At 42.5% G+C, this 20,906-nt stretch overlaps 1 protein-coding gene across 5 annotated transcripts in view; it reads right to left on the bottom strand.

Moving 5' to 3' along the window:
- Window positions 1–20,906, bottom strand: part of DYNC2H1 (dynein cytoplasmic 2 heavy chain 1) — a 396,411-nt gene that overhangs the window by 164,641 nt on the left and 210,864 nt on the right. For all 5 annotated transcript variants that reach the window (XR_012667749.1, XM_075127044.1, XM_075127048.1 and 2 more), the window contains 3 exons: window positions 19,999–20,076; window positions 19,045–19,176; window positions 7,528–7,600 (listed from right to left, as the gene is read on the bottom strand). Coding sequence is in view for 4 of the 5 variants with exons in the window: in XM_075127044.1 (XP_074983145.1) it covers window positions 7,528–7,600; window positions 19,045–19,176; window positions 19,999–20,076 (283 nt within the window). In the remaining variant the exon portion in view is untranslated. The remainder of the gene's footprint in view (window positions 1–7,527; window positions 7,601–19,044; window positions 19,177–19,998; window positions 20,077–20,906) is intronic.

Below are 20,906 nucleotides of genomic sequence, written 5' to 3'. Positions count from 1 at the left end.
CATTCAACAGAAAACAGAAATTGGAGAATATAATGGAAATCGAGGAAGGGTGTGTCATTTTTGGAAATATGCTTTGTGAAGTAGTTCAATGTCTCCTGATAAGAAGAAGGATGCACTCCAAGAGGTACACCTACAGCCCACCACAGTGCTTTTTAATAGAATAATGAAAGATGGAGGTACCACAAGATCACACTTTGATGTGAGCACTATCAAATGCTGAGTCAGAGGATAAAACTGACACCTGAAACAAGTAACATATATGACTCATCTCACTGTGGTGAGAACTAAGTTCTGAAATTATAGTGTCAAATGGGTGTGACAAGTTGAGCTGCATAGTTCTGGAAAGAAGGCTAAGTGAATGGTCACCATGAGAAACTGGGCAACAATTTCAAACATCCAATAGAGGGTACAATTAACTATCTTCATGGTGTTATGAGGGATGGTCATAGAGTTGGAAGGGGGTACTGACCTGGAAGTGAACTGAAGACCTTTGTATTCACCTTTGGAACCTCACAGGGTTCTTGTAAGAGATTGCTTTAGAGAGAACTCAATTTGTTCCCATTCATAGCTAGTGTCATTGAAAAAGACTATATTAGTTTTTACAGGTTTCAAGAAGCGGAGATGGACATTCCAGGAACCCAGAATCTAAGACTATCACCAGGTTAGTAAGTCTTTACAAAAGTTTCAAGTGCTCAGTTTGCAAACGTGACAAAAATGGAAAGAAAAACTGGAATTTGGAGCCACAGTGCTGAGGGATTACATAGCCATTGTGAAGTTGTATGATGATCAGAGGAAGTACAACAGGAGCAAAAGTAGCATACGGAACCCAAAGCCCATAATACAGATCTGCCTGTGGTGCTGCAGGCTGAGGCAATTACAAGTTCAAAGGTCAAAAATACAGAGCCATTATCTCTGAAAAATTGTCCTGAGTAAAGAAAAAAACAGGGGAGGAGAAAAAAGTCTGACATCTAAACACAACAACTTCCAGATATAATGAGCCAAATTCTCTGCTGGTGGAAATTGGTGTGGGTCCAGTGAAGTCAGTGAACAACTTTTCACAGCAGCTCTGTTTTAAAGTTCATGCAGCTAGGCCAATTTATGCCAACAGTAAGCATGGCCCAATTTTTTAAATCCCTTGTATCAGGGATCTGTGGGTAGTAATGTTAACAATATACAACAGACTAATGCTATTTATAGTTGCAAACAGAAATAGCAGATTTAATTATATTTGTTTTAGCAAATAATTATGATTTACCTAGATGCAAGGGGACCAAATGAATTCCAATGTGGTTCAGTTTTAGGAAAGTGTCTGTGATAATGAATTCTGATGTGCTGCTTAGCATACATATTTTATTTCTGGATACCATTACTGCCTTCTTAAAGAAAATGAAGCTGTAGATAATTAATGTCAAGCCTCTTTAAAAATTGTATTTCCATTTTAGCCAGATTTTTTAAAACAATAAGTCACCCCGAATGTGGCCACTCTACTAGTGGTCCTGGACTATCTGTTGACTGTCAAGAAATCGGGTCTCTCTATCAGCTCGCTAAAGGTTCACTTAGCAGCAACTGTAACCTTTAACCAGCAGGTAGAAGAATAACCATTTTTTTCTCATCTGACCACAAAGAGGTTTCTCAAGGGCATAATGAACCCCTTTACCCAACCCAGACTTCCCACTCCTCAATGGGATCTCAACCTGATGCTAAAAGGACTGACTAGACCAACATTTGAATGCATGGCCACTTCTTCATTAACTCATCTTTCAATGAAGACCGTGTTCCTGATCGCCATGACCTCAGCAAGAAGGATATGGAAGAGAGAGGCCCTGATGGTGCAACCCCCCTTCACTGTGTTCTTCTCTGACAAAATCACTCTTTCACCACATCCGAAGTTCACTCCCAAGGTGACTTCCGCTTTTCATATAAATCAGCTTATTCCACTTCCAACCTTTTCCCCTAAATCTCATCAAGATAATAGGGAAACCATCCTACATATGCTCAACGTGTGGGAGAGCCCTGGCATTCTATTTGGACAGAATAAGAGCTTTCAGAAAAATCTCTGAGACTTTCTTTCTGTTGCAGATAGATCAAAAGGTGCAGTGATTTCAGTTCAAAGGCTCTCCATATGGGTCGTGAACTATATCAAGCTCTCTTACCAGATGCATAATGTAGTACCCCCATTTTCAATACGTACGCACTCTACAAGATTGGTTTCCTTTTCTGTCGCCTTCTCCAAGGATATCCCTATATCAGCAATCTCCAGAGCAGCTACCTGGGCATTTGTACATACCTCTGCAGAACATTATGCCATCCTGGAGAAGTCAGCTGCTGACACCAGATTCAGTGCCATTGTACAGATAGTGTTGGTACCGGAGGTGGTTGTTAGGGCCAAAAGGCTTGCACTGATGGGTTCGGAGATGCGGACCTGGCAGTGAGGTCTGCTGGTGCCAGGTGCACCAGGGTTGGTACCAGTGCCGATGGCCGTACCAACGAAGCCTTCCCCAGGGCAGATCCCTTATGTTTTTCGCGCCCCCATGGTACCGGTGCTTCTTTGCCCGGACCCATCGGATATTTGGTCAGTCCAAACTTGCTCTGTGTGCTCGGTAGCGTGCATGTCCTGGGGACCAGCTTTAGACAGCTTCGGTGCCATCACTACCGATGATACTGATGGAGCTAGACATGGGGACTCACAGACCTTTTCTTAGAGACCTTATGTGAGTGACTTGTCTCTCTCGGCTCACCCCCCCTTCGAAGTAGAGGGTTCTGGTGAGATTTCCCACCGGGACTCCAGGGGTTGAAGGGCAAACTCCATGAGTAGGATTTTGAGTCTCTGCTCTTTGTCTTTCCTGGACCTGAGCTTCAGTTGCTGACATATGCCATACTTTTGTGGAATGTGCTTCTCTCCCAGGCAGCAAATGCACTGCAGGTGTCCGTTAGTCACTGGGATAGATTAGTTGCAACTGAGGCACTTTTTGAAGACCGGGGAGCCAGGCATACCTTTGTCCAGGGGGTTCCCCCTGACAGGTGTTGGCAGGAGGCAAGCCCTTCCTTCTTTTATTTATTTATGTATTTATTTAAAGGCAGGACCAAACAACAATACAAAGGAAGTAACAAATAAAAAAGGCTTCAATGGAAGCTAAAATTAGTAAAGGGCGTTAACATGGACAGCTCTAGCTCAGTCTTTAGCCAGGGGCAGTTAGAAGGAACTGATGAGGGATTGCCCTGCACGCTGGGTAGCCTCTTGGGAGGAGGGGAGCAGAGAAAGCATAGGCAGGATGGACTGCTACCAAATTTCTCCAATCAGCAGCACAGGGATGCAGACACACCTACAGTGGAACATGCTTATAGGGATACTATTCGAAGAAGTTCTGCTTTTACTTCATTCACTTAAATGCAGATGGAATTTCAGCATCAGAATGCCTATCCACCGCATGATGGAACATCCCTGAAGAGTTCTGGGTTGTCAGAGAGAAGAATTGAACAGCCAAATTTGAGTTACCAGGGTGGAGGGTGGGGGCAGCAGATTAAATTTTACAACAGTTCTCAGGCTCACGATGGATAACATTGGGTCAAAGTCGAGGTCTGACTTTTGTCCTGGTCTCTGGTGGACATTGCTCCACTCATGCCAAGAACCACACTGGGCACTTCTGCCAACATACGTAGATATTTTCACTGGGGAGCTTTCACTTTCACCGGGGAGCTGGCTTCAGCCTGTCCATTTACTGTCATGATGGACACTACTTGGCCAGTAGTGACCTCTCACAGGTTAGCCTAAGGCCCTCTAATTGAAGATACTGGCATTGTTTGCTCTCTTGGAGCAGGATTCGACTGCATGACTAATCTCCACAGAGAGGAAGCAAGACAAAGAAAAACAATAATGTCACCAAAAACCCCCCAACAAACATGGGTCAGAGGCCTAAATTTCCATGCTCAGAGCACAGCTACTGTGAATAGTTGTTCACAATGGCAAAGAAGTAGCAGATGTACGCTGCATCTGAGCTTCCAAGCTTATATGCAAGGAGCCTGGAAGGCACCATGGTCTTTGGCTTATTAGCTGTTTCTGTGACCTTTGTGGGCATGCATAAACCCAGTTAGTCAATCTCTAAATTGGAGAATTACTTCTTATGTGTAAGAATAAGTATTAATAATAAGCTGGTATTTCACATTTTGATCATGGTAAATGCTAAAACAAGGAATGATAATTATAAATTTCTTAAAAGAATATCCGCAAAAAGAAAAGGAGGATTTGTAGCACCTTAGAGACTAACCAATTTATTTGAGCAAAAGCTTTCGTGAGCTACAGCTCACTTCATCGGATGCATGCAGTGGAAAATACAGTGGGGAGATTTATATACACAGAGAACATGAAACAATGGGTGTTACCATACACACTGTAATGAGAGTGATCAGGTAAGGTGAGCTATTATCAGCAAGAGAGCGGGTGGGAAAAAACCTTTTGTAGTGATAATCAAGGTGGGCCATTTCCAGAAGTTGACAAGAACATCTGAAGAACAGTGTGTGTGTGGTGGTGGTGGGGGGGGGGGCAGGAATAAACATGGGGAAATAGTTTTACTTTGTGTAATGACACATCCACTCCCAGTCTCTATTCAAGCCTAAGTTAATTGTATCCAGTTTGCAAATTAATTCCAATTCAGCAGTCTCTCGATGGAGTCTGTTTTTGAAGTTTTTTTGTTGAAGAATTACCACTTTTAGGTCTGTAATCGAGTGACCAGAGAGACTGAAGTGTTCTCCCACTGGTTTTTGAATGTTATAATTCTTGACGTCTGATTTGTGTCCATTTATTCTTTTACGTAGAGACTGTCCAGTTTGACCAATGTACATGGCAGAGGGGCATTGCTGGCATATGATGGCATATATCAAATTGGTAGATGTGAAGGTGAACGAGCCTCTGATAGTGTGGCTGATGTGATTAGGCCCTATGATGGTGTCCCCTGAATAGATATGTGGGCACAATTGGCAACGGGCTTTGTTGCAAGGATAGGTTTCTGGGTTAGTGGTTCTGTTGTGTGGTGTGTGGTTGCTGGTGAGTATTTGCTTCAGGCTGGGGGGCTGTCTGTAAGCAAGGACTGGCCTGTCTCCAAAGATCTGTGAGAGTGATGGGTCGTCCTTCAGGATCATCATCAAGGGTCATCACCAAGGATCTACAACCTACCCTGAAGGACGACCCATCACTCTCACAGATCTTGGGAGACAGGCCAGTCCATGCTTACAGACAGCCCCCCAACCTGAAGCAAATACTCACCAACAACCCCTCTGCCATGTACATTGGTCAAACTGGACAGTCTCTATGTAAAAGAATAAATGGACACAAATCAGACGTCAAGAATTATAACATTAAAAAACCAGTCGGAGAACACTTATACTAACTATGCCAAGCTGTTCTTCATAATCTAAAAATGTTACAGGTTGAAACAAGCTGTTGTTGATGTGTATTGTCAAGGTTCCTTCCCCACTCTGAACTCTAGGGTACAGATGTGGGGACCTGCATGAAAGACCCCCTCAGCTTATTCTTATCAGTTTAGGTTAAAAGCTGCCACCATCAAAGTGTTACATAAAGAACAGGGAAAGAGCCCACTTGGAAATGTCTTTCCCCTCAAAATCCCCCCAAGCCCTACACCCCCTTTCCTGGGGAAGGCTTGATAAAAATCCTCACCAATTTGCATAAGTGAACACAGACCCAAACACTTGGGTCTTAAGAACAAGGGAAAAGCAATCAGGTTCTTAAAAGAAGAATTTTAATTAAAGAAGAAGTAAAAGAATCACCTCTGTAAAATCAGGATGGTAAATACCTTACAGGATAATCAGATTCAAAACATAGAGAATCCTTCTAGGCAAAACCTTAAGTTACAAAAAGTCACAAAAACCGGAATATATATTCCATTCAGCACAACTTATTTTATCAGCCATTTAAACAAAACAGAATCTAACGCATATCTAACTAGATTGCTTACTAACTCTTTACAGGAGTTCTGACCTGCATTCCTGCTCTGTTCCCAGCAAAAAGCATCACACAGACAGAGAGGACCCTTCCCCCCCCCCCCCACCTTTGAAAGTATCTTGTCTCCTCATTGGTCATCTTGGTCAAGTGCCAGTGATGTTACCTTAGCTTCTTAACCCTTTACAGGTGAAAGCGTTTTTCCCCTGGCCAGGAGGGATTTAAAGGTGTTTACCCTTCCCTTTATATTTATGACATGTATTAATAGGCAATAGTTAGGCCTTTCACAGAAACTGAGAAAACAATGAAGGGCATTGCTGTATTTTTTAGATATAGCTCAACAGCTACTGGACTGACATTCCAAACTGCTGATTATCAGTCCATGCAAAATGCTGATCTACAAACATGTTGGCAGCATTATTTCAGTCATGTCACGCCTCAGCCTTTGAGTCCCTTTACCAGCTCCCTTTTACCTTCACATCAGACAAAAACTCTAGTCCTTATTTCTAAATCTTTCACAATTTAGCCCCTCCCTGCTATTTATCCCGTCTCTTATCCTACCACGCCGTAAACTGTTCTCTTGCCCCTACCGATAACAGCAGCCTTTTTCATCTGCTTGTCTACTTCCCTCACAAACACTTTTTTCCATGCTGCCTTCTATGTGTGGAACAACCTGCACAAATGGGTTGCACCGCCACTGCCCCGCTGTTCATTCAAATCCCTTCTCAAGGCCTGTTAGTATTGTGACGCCCAGGTAAACTGCCTAGTGATAACAGCCAAGGAAGTAAATTGACTGTTAGAGATTCACTAGCAGTTCATCCTCTTTTCTTGTTAATGAAAGCTTGGAAGACTCCAAATTGTACACTTAAGATTATATGCAATTTTGTGTTCCTGCTACTGTCACCACTCCCATCTTGTGTTCTACATCACATATTGCATCTTTTCCCTATTTAGAGTGTAAGCTTACTAGGGCAAAGGGTGACTTTCACAAATATACAGTGCCTAGCATGGCAGCCTCAATAATAATGCCTCTTCTGGGTATACACCTTGACTGGTTGTCAGACTCCTAAAGCAAGTCTTGAGTGAGCAGTGCTGCAAGGCTATGAATTTGCTGAGTTTCATATGTCAGAAACAAAGACTATGACATGTCTCAGATTCAGACATAACTGAGGCCTGGTCTAAACCTAAAACTTCGGTTGACCTAGCTACATCGCTCAGTTTTGGAAAATTAAAGCTGCAGGAAAATACTGCAGAATAAAACTGACACAAAATCAGCTGCCTTCCCCTCCAAAGAACCTGTAGAAGTACAGTAATAGTAAAGAAGAGCAGAATAAACAAATTTAGTAATTAAATTTGTAGCTAGTGTTTTAAAAACACAGTATAAACAAAAAAGTAATTATTAGCCTTTTGCATTAAAAAAAAATACCTATATACTAGAAAGAAATAAGCAAACCTAAATCCTACTGTGCTCTTAAGTTCTAAGATTTAAGACATAGATTGCTACTGTAAAATGAGAAGAGCACATATTTTATACTGCAGAAAAAAAGACATGCTACAAAACCCATCAAACTTACCTAGGGCTTTACATGCAAAAACGGCCATTGAACTCTGAAGTCTGTCTGGTCTCACAGCCTGGACCACAAGGACCTTAAGATAAAGTATATTCAGTAAGAGTCAAGTATATTAGAAGAGCAATACATAGTACCAATTCTAAACCTGATCAGCAGGCTTACAATAATAAAATAAAATAAAAGCTTTTCAGGGGAGAGGGAAGATTCTTCTTAAAATAACTGCATTTTAAATGTTTTTTTCCAGAACAGGTTTATCGACTTTTGGTATATAATTATAAATCATCTAGTAAAACTATTCCAATTCAAATATAAACAGCTAACATAACTGTTCCTTTTGGGTGCAATTCATTCCTGTGTAGACAGCTGCAGAAGCACTATGGATCACCTAAATTCTCCCTTATGATGGGGTATTCACCCCACACTAGCCCAGAAAGGCTTAACAGGCTCAGGAGGGGTTAAGTAACGTGTGAGGACACATCTGAGAGAGAATTAGAGTTGATAGGCAAGCTTTCATTGGAGCCCAGCTGGGCATATGCAGGTGGGGCTAGTATAAGGCCAAGAAACAAGGACAGAAGGGGCTGCAGTGTGGAAGCCTTCAGCCACTCTCTGGGCTTAAAGAGGGAAAGGAGGAAACCCAGGGAGCCAGTAGAAGCCTTGGGATCCTAGCCCTGAAGGAAGGGTTTACCCAGAAGGGTGATGGAGCAGAAGCCAGATAGAGACATGGTAGGAAAACATCCAGAGAAACGACAGCAAGCCTTGAGACACTGCATACCTTGGTTGCTGATTTGAGGGTCCCTGGGCTGGAACCCGAAGTAGAGGGCAGGCCCAGGGTCCCTACCTGCCACTGGATAAATGGCATTGTCTTGAATTGGAGGACTGGGAATCATACCCAGCCAGTCCAATGAGATTTTTATGGAAGGGGAAAACTATAGTGAGCTGGGTAGAGGGCCAAGCCACAAAGAGGGAGCATCCTGAGTCACAAAGGAGAAGCACTGCAACTCTGGAGTGTGAACGAAACATGGGAAGGGGTGTCAGACAAGGCAGAGCTATTCCCCAGATGCAGTCATGAGGAGGTGCCCCATTGGTGTGTAGTGAACCCCGTTACACACCTGAAAGGCTGGAACTGCTTGTCCAGTAAAGAGAGTGCATTATGTGGGTAGCTAGAGTGACAAACTCCAAGATTAGCCTTACTTTTGCTAATTTGCACATGAAATGTATTTGTCTTCTTAACTGCTAATGTTAGCATCTTGCTGCCCTTTGATTTGTTAGAGCAGAGTTCAGGATGCAGAGGTAACTCACCTTGTGCAGTAACTGGATTTCTTCTATATGCGTGTTTCTAAGGGTGTGCTGTATCAGGTGCACGTGTCCCCCATGCCTCTGTTTGGAGATTTTTTTGTAGCAGTGCCTATTCAGCCCACATATGCGCCCTACACCTCTTCATGCCCTGTACCAAGGATATACAGGGCTATGTGGGCAAACTGCCCTCAGTTTCTTTTCTACTACAAAGTCCCACAGAGGAAACTCCAAAGCAGAGAGGAAATGGGGCTGGTAGTGGAGGACTCATAGGGACACATCTCAAACAACTATAGTTACTGCATAAAGTGAGTAACCTCTGTTTTTTCTTCGAGTAGTCTCCCTCTAGGTGCTCCACTTCAGGTGACTTCCAAGCAGTATTTTCAGCAGAAGGAGGTAGCTTCAGAGGCAAGTCCAGTACTGAAGACAATACTGCAGTCCTGAGGACAATATCTGGTTTAGGAGAGTGAACTAATGCACAATGCTTGGAAAAGATATGAATTGAGGACCAAGTAGCAACCTTGCAGATCTCAACAATGGAAACGTGTTTAAGCAGTGCTACAGAGATGAACAGAGATCTCATGGAATGAGCTAACACCCTAGAAGGAGGTTGTACATCAGCAGATTCATAACAAGAAGTTATACAACTATAAATCCACCTCAGAAGTCTTTGGGTGGAGATTGCAGTCCCTTTATATTTCTCAGCAAAGGAAATGAACTGGCTAGTAGATTCTGTAAATGATTTTGTTCTGTCGAAATAGAAGGCTAATGCCCTCCTGATGTCCGAAGTATGGAAAGCTGCATCCCCCCTGGTATGGTGTGGATTTGGGGGGAAAAACAGAGAGTTGAATAACTTGATTAATGTGAACTTCAGACTATACCTTGGGTAAAAATGTAAGATGCAATCATAATGAAACTTTGTCTTAGAAAAAGAACTGTAAAGGGAGGGTCTGCCATTAAAGCCCTTATTTCCCCAACTCTTCAGGCAGAAGTGATGGCCACCAAGCAGGTTTTCTCATTGATAGGTGAAGAAGTGAACAGGTGGCCATCAATTCAAAGGAAGGTTTCATAAGGCACTTAAGAACAAAGTTTAAATCGCAAAGGAGCGATTTATCCTTTAATGAATCTGATCACTGTGGGGTGAACAAACACCTAAAAACCAAAAAAATGGAAGAATGGAAGGCCATGAAAGCTGCCAACTGTACTCCAACTAAACTCATCTGGTAATTCTAACAGATAGTCAAGAACAGATGAGAAGGAAGAATGGATGGACAAAAGATGCCAGAGCACAAACCAGTAGTGGAATCTTCCATTTCTGAAGGTAAGTGGAACAGGAAGTTTGTAATCCCATGAGCCAGAGAGTAACCAAGCCTTGAGGTGAAGAAATCCGAAATTCTGATGGAGAGCATGAAGTGGTGTCTTGAGAAGGGAGGTGTGGAATGGCAAGGTGAGTCCAGTAAGGGTACCAAGACTGTCTGTGCCACATTGGAGCTATTAGTATGAGCTTGGCTTTGCTTTATTTGATCTTGTACATCACTTTCAACATCAGGGATGGAGCCACAGTCTGGGGCTAGGCTTCATGGGTCTTGGGTAAGCAGTTGGCAGCAGGCTGCCAAGCAGAGGGTTGGCTCCTGTGAACCCTGTGGACTTTGGTTGAGACCCGTGGGTCATGACACTGGAATTGCTTGAAGTCACTAGACAAGGAGGATGGGGAAGATATCATAGCCTCACCTGAGAATAATGAGGTACTGGTTTGTGGAGTAGTCTCTTTATCTGCTTGCTCTGACCTCTTGCTCCTCAAAGGTTTCCTCCTGCATCTGAGGTGGTTGAGGAGGAACAATAGGAACAGGAAACTGCCTGTCCCCACAGTCCACATGAGAAAGGCTAGGGGCTCATGACAACTGTTGTGGGTAGGCAGCCGAAGTGTCCCAATATTGACCACGAGGGTAGTGTGTGTGGGGGGGGGGGAATGGGACCATAAGGCATTGGAGGTGACACCCATTGATGCTCATACCATGGAGGAGGAGCACAAATATGTCTGACTTGTGAGAAGTCCTTCTCTCTGTAGGAATCAGTAGGGAGCCATTATAATGATAGGTAGGGGAACCTTGGATTGAGATATGCGAGTCAGGTGAGTTATCCTCTTCAATCTCCAGAGAGGGAGTCCTACCTGGCTTCAAAAGTGCTGGGGAATCAAGCCGTACTGGAGAGATCTATAGTTCCAGCAACCATGACAATCTTGGTATTGAGAGGCACTCAATACCTTTAGAAGGGGAGACTGGTTCACTGGAGACATACAGATCTTTTGGAACACCTAAACTCCTGCGGTTCCTGATGAGTCAAAGAAGACAGAAAGGAATCTGTTTCACGGAGTCTCTTCTGGACTTTGGTACTGATGATGCAGACTGCCTTGAAGAGGGTCTAGTATGGAATGCTTAGATTTCTATGATACTGAGGGAGTCATATGTCTCAGTACAAAGGGTTGTATAAGTTGGTACGGCCTTGCTCATAGTGGGGTGTTTTTCCTTGCGGCCTCGATCATGCTCAGACAGAATCAACGGTGGTTTAGGCACCAAAGTATGCTTGGAGTTGTGGCTCCTAGATAAACTCAGGATTTTGGATGAAGTCTTGGTACCAGAGGAACCTGGAGCCCCACTGATACCCGACGGCTCAGAAATGGTCAGTTTTAGTGGAGACTGAGACTTCTTCAAAACAGGCTCTCTGTAAGGAGAAGTAGAACTTCTGTTCTTAGACACCACCCCAGTACCTTCTGATGATTAATCCTATGAAGGTCTGGGAGAATGGGGTGCCAAGGTCAGCTCCCAGACTGCTGCACTGGGCAGCACAGTATGGGGAGGAGGTGAGCAGCCCTCATAGATTCATAGAATATCAAAGTTGAAAGGGACCTCAGGAGGTCATCTAGTCCAACCCCCTGCTCAAATCAGGACCAATCCCCAATTTTGCCCCAGAACCCTAAATGGCCCTCTCAAGGATTGAACTCACAACCCTGGGTTTAGCAGGCCAATGCTCAAACCACTGAGCTATCCCTCCCCCATTGTTGAAAGAACAGGTTAAAGACTATTTAGAAAAGCTGGACATGCACAAGTCCATGGGGGCGGATGCAAGGTATCCAAGGGTGCTGAGGAAGTTTGGCTGATGTGATCGCAGAGCAATTGGCCATTACCTTTGAAAACTCATGGCAAACGGGGAAGGTCCCGAATGATTGGAAAAAGGCAAATATAGTGCCCATATTTTAAAAAGGGAAGAAGGAGAATCCGGGGAATTACAGACTGGTCAGCCTCACCTCAGTCTCCAGAAAAGTCATGGAGCAGGTCCTCAAAGTATCCATTTTGATGCACTTGGAGGAGAGGAAGGTGATCAGGAACAGTCAACATGGATTCACCAAGGGCAAGTCATGCCTGACCAACCTGATTGACTGCTATGATGAGATAAGTAGCTCTGTGGATATGGGGAAAGCAGTGGACGTGATATACCTTGACTTTAGCAAAGCTTTTGATACAGTCTCCTACAGTATTCTTGACAGAAAGTTAAAGTATTAATGGACTATAAGGTGGATAAAAAAGTGGCTAGATCGTCGGTCTCAACGGGTAGTGATCAACAGCTCGATGCCAGTGCCCCAGTGGTTGGTCCTGGGGTGGGTTTTGTTCAACATCTTTATTAATGATCTGGATGATGGGATGGACTGCACCCTCAGCAAGTTCGCGGATGACACAAAGCAGGGGGAGAAGTAGATCTGCTGGAGAGTAGGGACAGGGTCCAGAGTGACCTAAACAAATTGGAGGATTGGGCCAAAAGAAATTGGATGAGGTTCAACAAGGACAAGTGCAGAGTCCTGCACTTAGGATAGAAGAATCCCATGCACTGCTACAGGCTGGGAACGACTGGCTAAGTGGCAATTCTGCAGAAAAGGACCTGGGGATTACAGTGGACGAGAAGCTGGATATGAGTCAACAGTGTGCCCCTGTTGCCCAGAAGGCTAATGGCATATTGGGCTGAATTAGTAAAACCACTGCCAGCAGATTGAGGGAAGTGATTATTCCCCTCTGTTCGGCACTGGTGAGGCCACATCTGGAGTATTGTGTCCATTTTTGCGCCCCCCCCTCCTCCACTACAGAAAGGATGTGGACAAATTGGGGAGAGTCCAGCAGAAGGCAATGAAAATGATTAGGAGGCTGGGACACATGAATTAGGAGGAGAGGCTGAGGGAACTGGGCTTATTTAGTCTGCAGAAGAGAAAAGTGAGGGGGGATTTGATAGCAGTGTTCAACTACCTGAAGGGAGGTTACAAAGAGGATGGAGCTAGGCTGTTCTCAGTGGTGGCAAATGACAGAACAAGAAGGAATGGTATCATGTTGCAGTGGGGGAGCTCAAGGTTGGATATTAGGAAAAACTATTTCACGAGGAGGGTGGTGAAGCACTGGAATGGGTTACCTAGGGACGTGGTGGAATCTCCATCCTTAGAGGTTTTAAAGGGATGGCTTGAAAAAGCCCTGGCTGGGATGATTTAGTTGGGGTTGGTCCTGCTTTGAGCGGGGGTTGGACTAGATGACTTCCTGAGGTCTCTTCCAACCCTAATCTTCTATGATTCTACAGTGGACAGGGCATTAAACTCACTTGGTGGCTGATGTTCCCTGGCCTGATTCAAGGCAAGTCAAAAAGAACACTCCATCATGAGGAGTTTCAGTCTGATCTCTTGATTTTTCCTGGCCCTGCTCTTGAAGGCTGCATACAAATTACATTTTTGAGGAATGTTTGTGTGCGTGAAGGAGTTTACCAACTCTGCACTGATTAAAGAGTTGCTCTAGGCCCAAGAAACCACACCCCTTCACTTCTGTTGGGCATGCTCCAAGCTGAGGGAGCATTTTAAAGGGAGTGACTCAGCTCAGTCTGGGCCGAGTGTGGAGGAGAGCAGTCAGGTGCAGCAGCTTCCTGCCAGAAAGTCGTCAAAGCTCCACATTGCCAGGACAGAGCCTCATAACCAAGCCAATCCAAGGAAGTCCAATAACTGTGGGAGCTGAGGGTGACAATTCACTGGGGCCAGCGGAAGAGATTCCAGAGACAGATCAGAGGGGAATGCAACGGACACCCCAAATCCAACTCTATGACGCTGGAGGGACTGAAACAAGGGTAGGAAGTGACCCAGGGAGCATGATTAGGGGTATCAGGCCCTGAGCCCTGTGTGAGGGCCACTGTTTCAAAGGACCCTGGACTGGAACCCAGTGGAGTAGGGTGAGCCCAGGTTCCCCTATCATCCTCCCACTCTCAGCACTATCCTGAATCATAGCCACTGAGCAAGGTGGTCTTTGGACTCTCGCCAGTGGGCAACCCTACCCCGAATCATAACTACTGGGTAAATCAACACTTGGACTCTCGCCTTTAGGCGTTATGCCCCAGAGTATTGCCATTAGGCAGTACTGCCAGCTTGGACCACACAGCCGACCCCCATCAGCATATGTCCCAGACAGCTAATACAGCTAAATACACATAAGGGAATGCTTGAATCCCAGTTATGCTGGCATACCCCTGCAAGGGAGAAAAACAGCACCCTCTGGAGGGAAGTTAGGAAAAAGGGGGGAAAAGAAGGAAAAGAAAAGAAAAGTATCAAAACACTATACTGAACTAAACTACACACTAATAAACAACTAAACTAAACTAGAAGGCAAATTAACAGTTAAGCGGACATGGTAGATACTCTGTCTGAAGCCAAGGCAGCTGAGAGGGAACTGAGGGAAGGTCGCCCACGTAACAATATATATCCTTGGCACAGGGCATGAGGGGGTGTAGGCCAAATGGGCATACTACCAAAAATCTCCAATCAAAGTTGCATGGGGTACATGCACACCTGAAATGGATACAGGGACTCTTGAATTGGAGCATCCACAGGGACATTACTTGAAGAACTATGTGTTTGTCATGAAAAACAAACTAATATCATAACTGTATACCATCATTTCCTGCAGCTGGAGTTTAGTGGAGCACACCTCCTCTGTTGGGTGAATTTTTAACAGATATAAAGCTATGTATATTAGTCAGCACTGACTTTGTACGTGTTATACTAATGTGCCTGTTCTCAATGTGTTTTTATACTAAAATAATCAATTTTGAAAGCATCTTTGCTTGGTTTAAGATAAATAGCACCTGTAATCTCTTTATTCTGAGATACTTCAACTATGAACCTCCACATTACACAAATGTTTTTATTACCAAAAATACCAAAAAACAACCCTATAAAGCACATATAGTTGATTCACTCAGTCCCCTTGTCTTTCACAGTTAGGCTGTGATGCATATCAATTCAGTCCAAACCAACAAAGGTGTTGTAGGTTCCTAACTTCCAATGAAATCAATGGAATAAGGGCTCTGTTTATTCTCCAACACAAAACAAAAGGAAATGTAGAATAATAACAAAAGAAATAGCCTTGTTCTTGGCTGAGATTGTGGAGCCCTCTGGCCTTTGGTAACCAACTTGTCTGGACCTCACCGGCCTAGGGAGGCCCATGGGACCTCCTTGCAGCCTTCTCCTTGTCTCTGTCTCCTCCTATTCACCCCTGCCTCCCTCCAGTGGAGCTGGGACCCTCATTTATATCTTCCAATTAGGAATCAGGCCCAATCACTGGGAGATGTTCAGCTGATTCCCTCCAGAACAAGGACAGCTGTTCATTGGAGCCCCTGGCCTTTAAAGGGCCAGTCCTCACTGTTACAGTTATATGTACCCCAGGAATTCCCAAACTGTGGTATGTGGGGTACATGAGACATCTCGGGGCGGGGGGGAGGACTTGGGAGAAATTGTGCAATGGTGGATTTTATTTATTAATCATTGCATTTATTGCATTTTCATAATAGGCTGTTCAGACAACGCTTTAAAACTGTGAGAATTTGTTATATAAAATATGCTAATTAATTTACTTCATGATGTATCAATGAGAACAGAGATACACAGAGATGCTGACGTACAGAGCCCTCAACTCCAATCACTGTACAGAGCAGGTTCAGTTGCCCAGCAACTGTCCAGTTTAGCTGAGCTCAGAACTTAGTCAGGGTTTGGGTTTGTTTTTTTTTCCAGTTGCACTATAACTATATTTGTACATAACAGTGAAATATAGACAGATGGCTAAAGACTGGCAGTATTAAGAAGAACACACAAAGTATCAGTGATGAGAAGAGTAGGGATACACAGGCAACTGGTAAATCTGGAAGGGGGTAAGCAGGCAGCTGGCAGATCTGGAAGGGGGTACATAATAAGAAAAGTTTGAGAACCTCTGCCCTAAGGGTGTATCTACACTGCAATTAGACACCTGCAGCTGGACCATGCCAGCTGTCTCAGGCTCATGGGGCTCAAGCTAAAGGGCTGTTTAATTGAGGTGAAAGGGTCCCAGAGCTCAGGCTGCAGCCCAAGCCGGAATATGTATACCACCATTGAACATCCCCTTAGCCTGAGCCCCATGAGCCTGAGTCAGCTGGCACAGGCCAGCTGCAGGTGTCTAACTGCAGTACAGACATACCCTAAGAAGGGTACACTACTTCTTAAAGGGTACATCATGCAAGAAGCTAACCTCTGAGTGGGTCTTAAATAATTCTGTGCACATGGTTCCTCCCATCACTGTTGGGATACATTTTTACTACGTTTTAAAAGACAAAGATACCCTTTACACTCATCATACTGGTGTTTGAGGGTTTTTTTTCCCTTTCGGTTTTTTTTTTTAATCCTCTAGGAACTGTGACAAAAACACAATGGCAACATATGAAGTATTGTTCTGCATTTTATAGAATGAAGCATCTTACTCAGATAAGAGCTTTTGTAAAATGGTTTGTTTATAGTTTATTCCTAATTTCTGTGAATGCTGTTAAAAAAGTTCCCTTCTTTTTCTCTCTCTTTTTTTTTTTTTTGTGCTAGATACCTGGTGGCTGTTTTTTTAAAGATGAATTCATTGAGATATTTAGGGAAAGCTAAGTGATTTATGTGCTCTGGCAGTAATTGCAGGATGTTTAATTTGTCAGAAGTACCCGACCATGGTTTTGAGAAGTGAGAGGCCTTTGTCATTCCTGCTAATCGAGTTTCTGTTGTTTACTGTGCATAGCAACATCTGGTGGCAGCACAACTTAGAGGAATTGGAAGTAGAAAATCCATTGTAATCAAGTTTTCTATTTTCATTTGTGTTATATGCAGCCTGTATATTTCTAAGGCACACAAGATTCCCTACGTGCAGACTTCTGTACCCCGGTCTCGGTGGGAGGGATGGTCTTGGCTCTTAAAAATATTCTCAGCATACTTTCCACAGAGAAGTCGTGCACACTAGTGTACTGGCAAGCTCCCTAGGGCAAAGGCCATGTCCTTCTGTACGTCTGTATAACATTTACCACAATGTGGCCCTAATATCTATTTGAGTCTCCACCTCCAGACACTACCACAATACAGATAACATGGGAACCAATAGGCAGCCAAGTAGGTTTTGTATATTTGGGGAATCATAGCAACGGCTGAGCTGTTGAACGTGTCCTGTATGGTTCTTTGCAGAGGGTTACAGCTGACTGTGCTCTCCACAATGGCTAACTTTGCCTAAGGAGTTATCATAAATTGGGAAGTGGTGTACCTTTCTTTAGGCTAAAATGGTTGCTAAGCCCCTTATTTTCATGCTAGGATCAAACATAACTATCTGACTCCTTATCCCTCTCCAAGTCCACTTCAACTCCATCTACCAGAATGTGTACTCTGGGCACTTGTCACCCTTCGTATGTGTTCAGAATCTCATTGGCAGTGCTCAGCATCTCACTGCACTGAGCTCTGCGGTTTTAAAACATTAAACCTTCAGACCTAAGCTACAAAAAATATTTCAAAAACACAATGCAGAGGGGGTGGGGAGAGATAATGAAAAGGGGCAGGAGGACCCTCTATAGGGCAGGAGGCATTTATCAGATAACTGTACACCTACAAGAATAGAGCCATTGCAAAGTATGAAAATAAATAATATACACTGCTAACAAACACTTTAGCAAAGCTTTGCTCAGCTGCTACTTAGTAATCTAGAAGTGCACACTTTATTAATGATGTTGATAGGCACCATCTTACTTTCGCCAGATGATATCTGTTATTGTAATTCTAGAAGTGAATGATTTCCTCTCCCCTCACCCTTTAAAAATCTTTGGAAATTAAATGCAACTTCCCACCAAAAAAAACCCACCCACCCTATTTCAATATAATATTAACACTGTACATTAAACATTTAAAAGTCTAGAAAAGCAAAAATCAAAGTAAAAATTAATGCAACATTAACTCTGTCTTCTGTATGTACTTCATAATATGATCATATGTTATTGTAGATACATAAAAGACTCTATATAAGGTTGTAGAAAAAAAATAATCCTATTTTATCATCTGAAAACTAATAATGACAGCAGCATTATAATATTTAGCACTTACAAGGATTTTTTTATCATACTTTAAAGAACTTTTGCAGGTGAAAAAGTATCATTAGCTCCATTTTACAAAGAGGAAGACTTGAAGGGTAGACAGTTAAGAGACAGATGAGATTGTGAGTCAATGACAGAGTTGGGACTAGAACCCAGTTCTCTTGACTGTGAATTCCATGCTCCTATTCACTGGTTCGAATTGCCTCCCTAATGTGAATTCAAACTACATAAATAAAGATTTTTGTGCAAAAATGGGCAGAATTCATGTTGCATGTTCAACCTTAACTGTTTCATTTCCTAACCTTTCAGTACTTAACTTGCAATCTTAATGTTTCATGAATGTTGGAGGTTTTACATTTAATGTTGGGGTAATTTAATGATATCCGGCTTGACAGGCTGATAAATACTGCAATAAGACACCAGTGACAAGGAAAGGAGAGTACCACCTGTCTGGAAAATGAAACTTATACATTTTAATGAACAATCTCCTATCCTAAAGCAGATGCTCAGTTTGAGTACCAACCCACCACCACGTACATTAAAGACCTTGGTACAATGGTAATGGACATTAAAAATAAATAAATAAATAAATAAATAAATATAAATAAAAATGGCCATTAAAATAAATAAATAAAATTTAATTAGCTAAACTAATCAGGATCCCGTTGAAGACAACATAATTTTAGTCAATGATTATTGTTAAACAAGGATTAAAGCCTAATCTCTTAATCATGAAGTAAAATTGAGTTTCAACACTAAGAGAAGTATTTTCAAAATAATTCAGTATTAAAATATTACCTGTTGAAATAGAGTAATATTCTTTGCAACAATGGATGGAAAATCTTGTTCACACGTAGAGCTCTGAGAGAAAGTACGCCACAGATCTGCATCTTCAAAGCAGAGTGTCTGATATAGAGCTGGGAGAGAGATCTACAAAGCAAATAGTGTACATTTAACAGTAAAAAAAAAAAAAAAAAAGCAAAAAATAAAAGCAACAATTTATAGCCGCCTGACACATTCTCAGTATTATTTTTATTCTCTCTTTTTAAAAATACTTTTGGTTCCTTTCCCTTCCTCCATCGCACCTCAGTCCTTTCCATCACCCATGGCTAATTTATTTCACTCAATGCATCAACTGTTCTCTGTCCCAAATGCTCCCATACCTACCCCCAATTGCTTTTGGTCCCTACGGAAGGGAGGAAGTGAAAAATAACCAACATTGAAGTATCACAGTTCTAGTCCTCTGAAGCTTGTTAATTTATCTCCCTCATGAACTCTCAGCCCTTCCCTTCTTGCTGGTGAGCTTTATGCAGTAGGAGAGTAGCCCTAGATCAGCACTTCAGAGATTGTTACTTTTATTTCACTCCTTTCAGCAGGGGAACATAGACTGTCGTAAGAGAAATCAGTCCAAGAAAATGTTGGGACTTCTAATTAATATGAAGCTACCCAATCTGACCACTAGGTACCTCAAACAGGCCTCAAATGTGTGCATGGAAATTTAATCTAGCTACCCAATTTATGCATGCAAAATTGTAGATACTAATTTTTAGGCTACTTATGAAAATACAGTCTTGCATTCTAGAAATGTGTATGTCAAAATGCTAAGTAATTTTTCTACTTCTAATTTTGAATACAGTTTAAAATAACTAAAACTGCAGTTAAGTTGGAAAATATTTAATTTTCAAGTCCATATTAATACTTCTGAATATATCAAGACCATTTCAAAATGATTTTAAATCACATAGACAATACCTTCAGAGATGCTACTGCCCAAGTTCGTTCCTGTTCTATCCAAGATGGAATTTGGTCACGGATACCTCTTTGTGAATCCTTATAAAACAAAGTAAGCTATATATTTGTAAAATTCAAACCTACAAGTTGTTTAATAACTAAAGTTTCAAAATGAAAACAGATATGAAAACACTGGCAACATCCTTTACAAGAATCTTTTAATGGTGTTCTATTGATAAATTTATGAATAGTGTAGCAATGTTTGTTTATTATTTCTATTTTATAAAGTTATTACATTTTGCTTATACAAGAGGCACCTCAGACTTGACTAGATTTAGTCCTCCCCCTTCCATCTTCACAGCAGATGAGTACTTCTAAAATATTGAAATCTAGATACTTAAAATAAACTTTACAATAATGTTTTATTGCCTTGTTAAAGCACATTCATGATCCACATGGACTCTTAGGAGGCCACTGTAGAAGAACGCACAGGATTTATCTCAATTTAGGGCAGACTGCAGGAGATGTCATACTGAGAAAGGAAACAATCTAGTCAGAAATGTTCCAGTCTGGATCTTGACCTTTCTCTAAGACATCTGGTGTATTCAAAGCAGAAAAAAAAAAAAGATAATATGGAAGGAAAAGCAAGTAATATTCAGGAACAAGATTTCTAAAATGTTGTATAGTTGACCATGTAATGGGGCACCATTACATGATCATGTAATGATATGACCCCCATATCAATCAGGAGAAGGATAACAAGCGCCTCCGTGCTCAACTGTTACCAGATAGACACACCTGCAGAGCCTACTCCAGCTGGAGGAAGCAAGCTTTAAAAGAAGTTGCTTGTCACAGGAAGGCATTGCAACTAGGAAGAAAGCTGCTGAGCCTCAGGAATAGCTGGTCCTTGCTACAGAATGACAGAGAGG

The sequence above is a fragment of the Caretta caretta genome, chromosome 1, assembly GCF_965140235.1.
Source record: "Caretta caretta isolate rCarCar2 chromosome 1, rCarCar1.hap1, whole genome shotgun sequence".
NCBI classification, from domain to species: domain Eukaryota; kingdom Metazoa; phylum Chordata; order Testudines; family Cheloniidae; genus Caretta; species Caretta caretta.
Note: the sequence above shows the minus strand (reverse complement) of the source record. Positions and strands in the feature narration are given on the sequence as shown.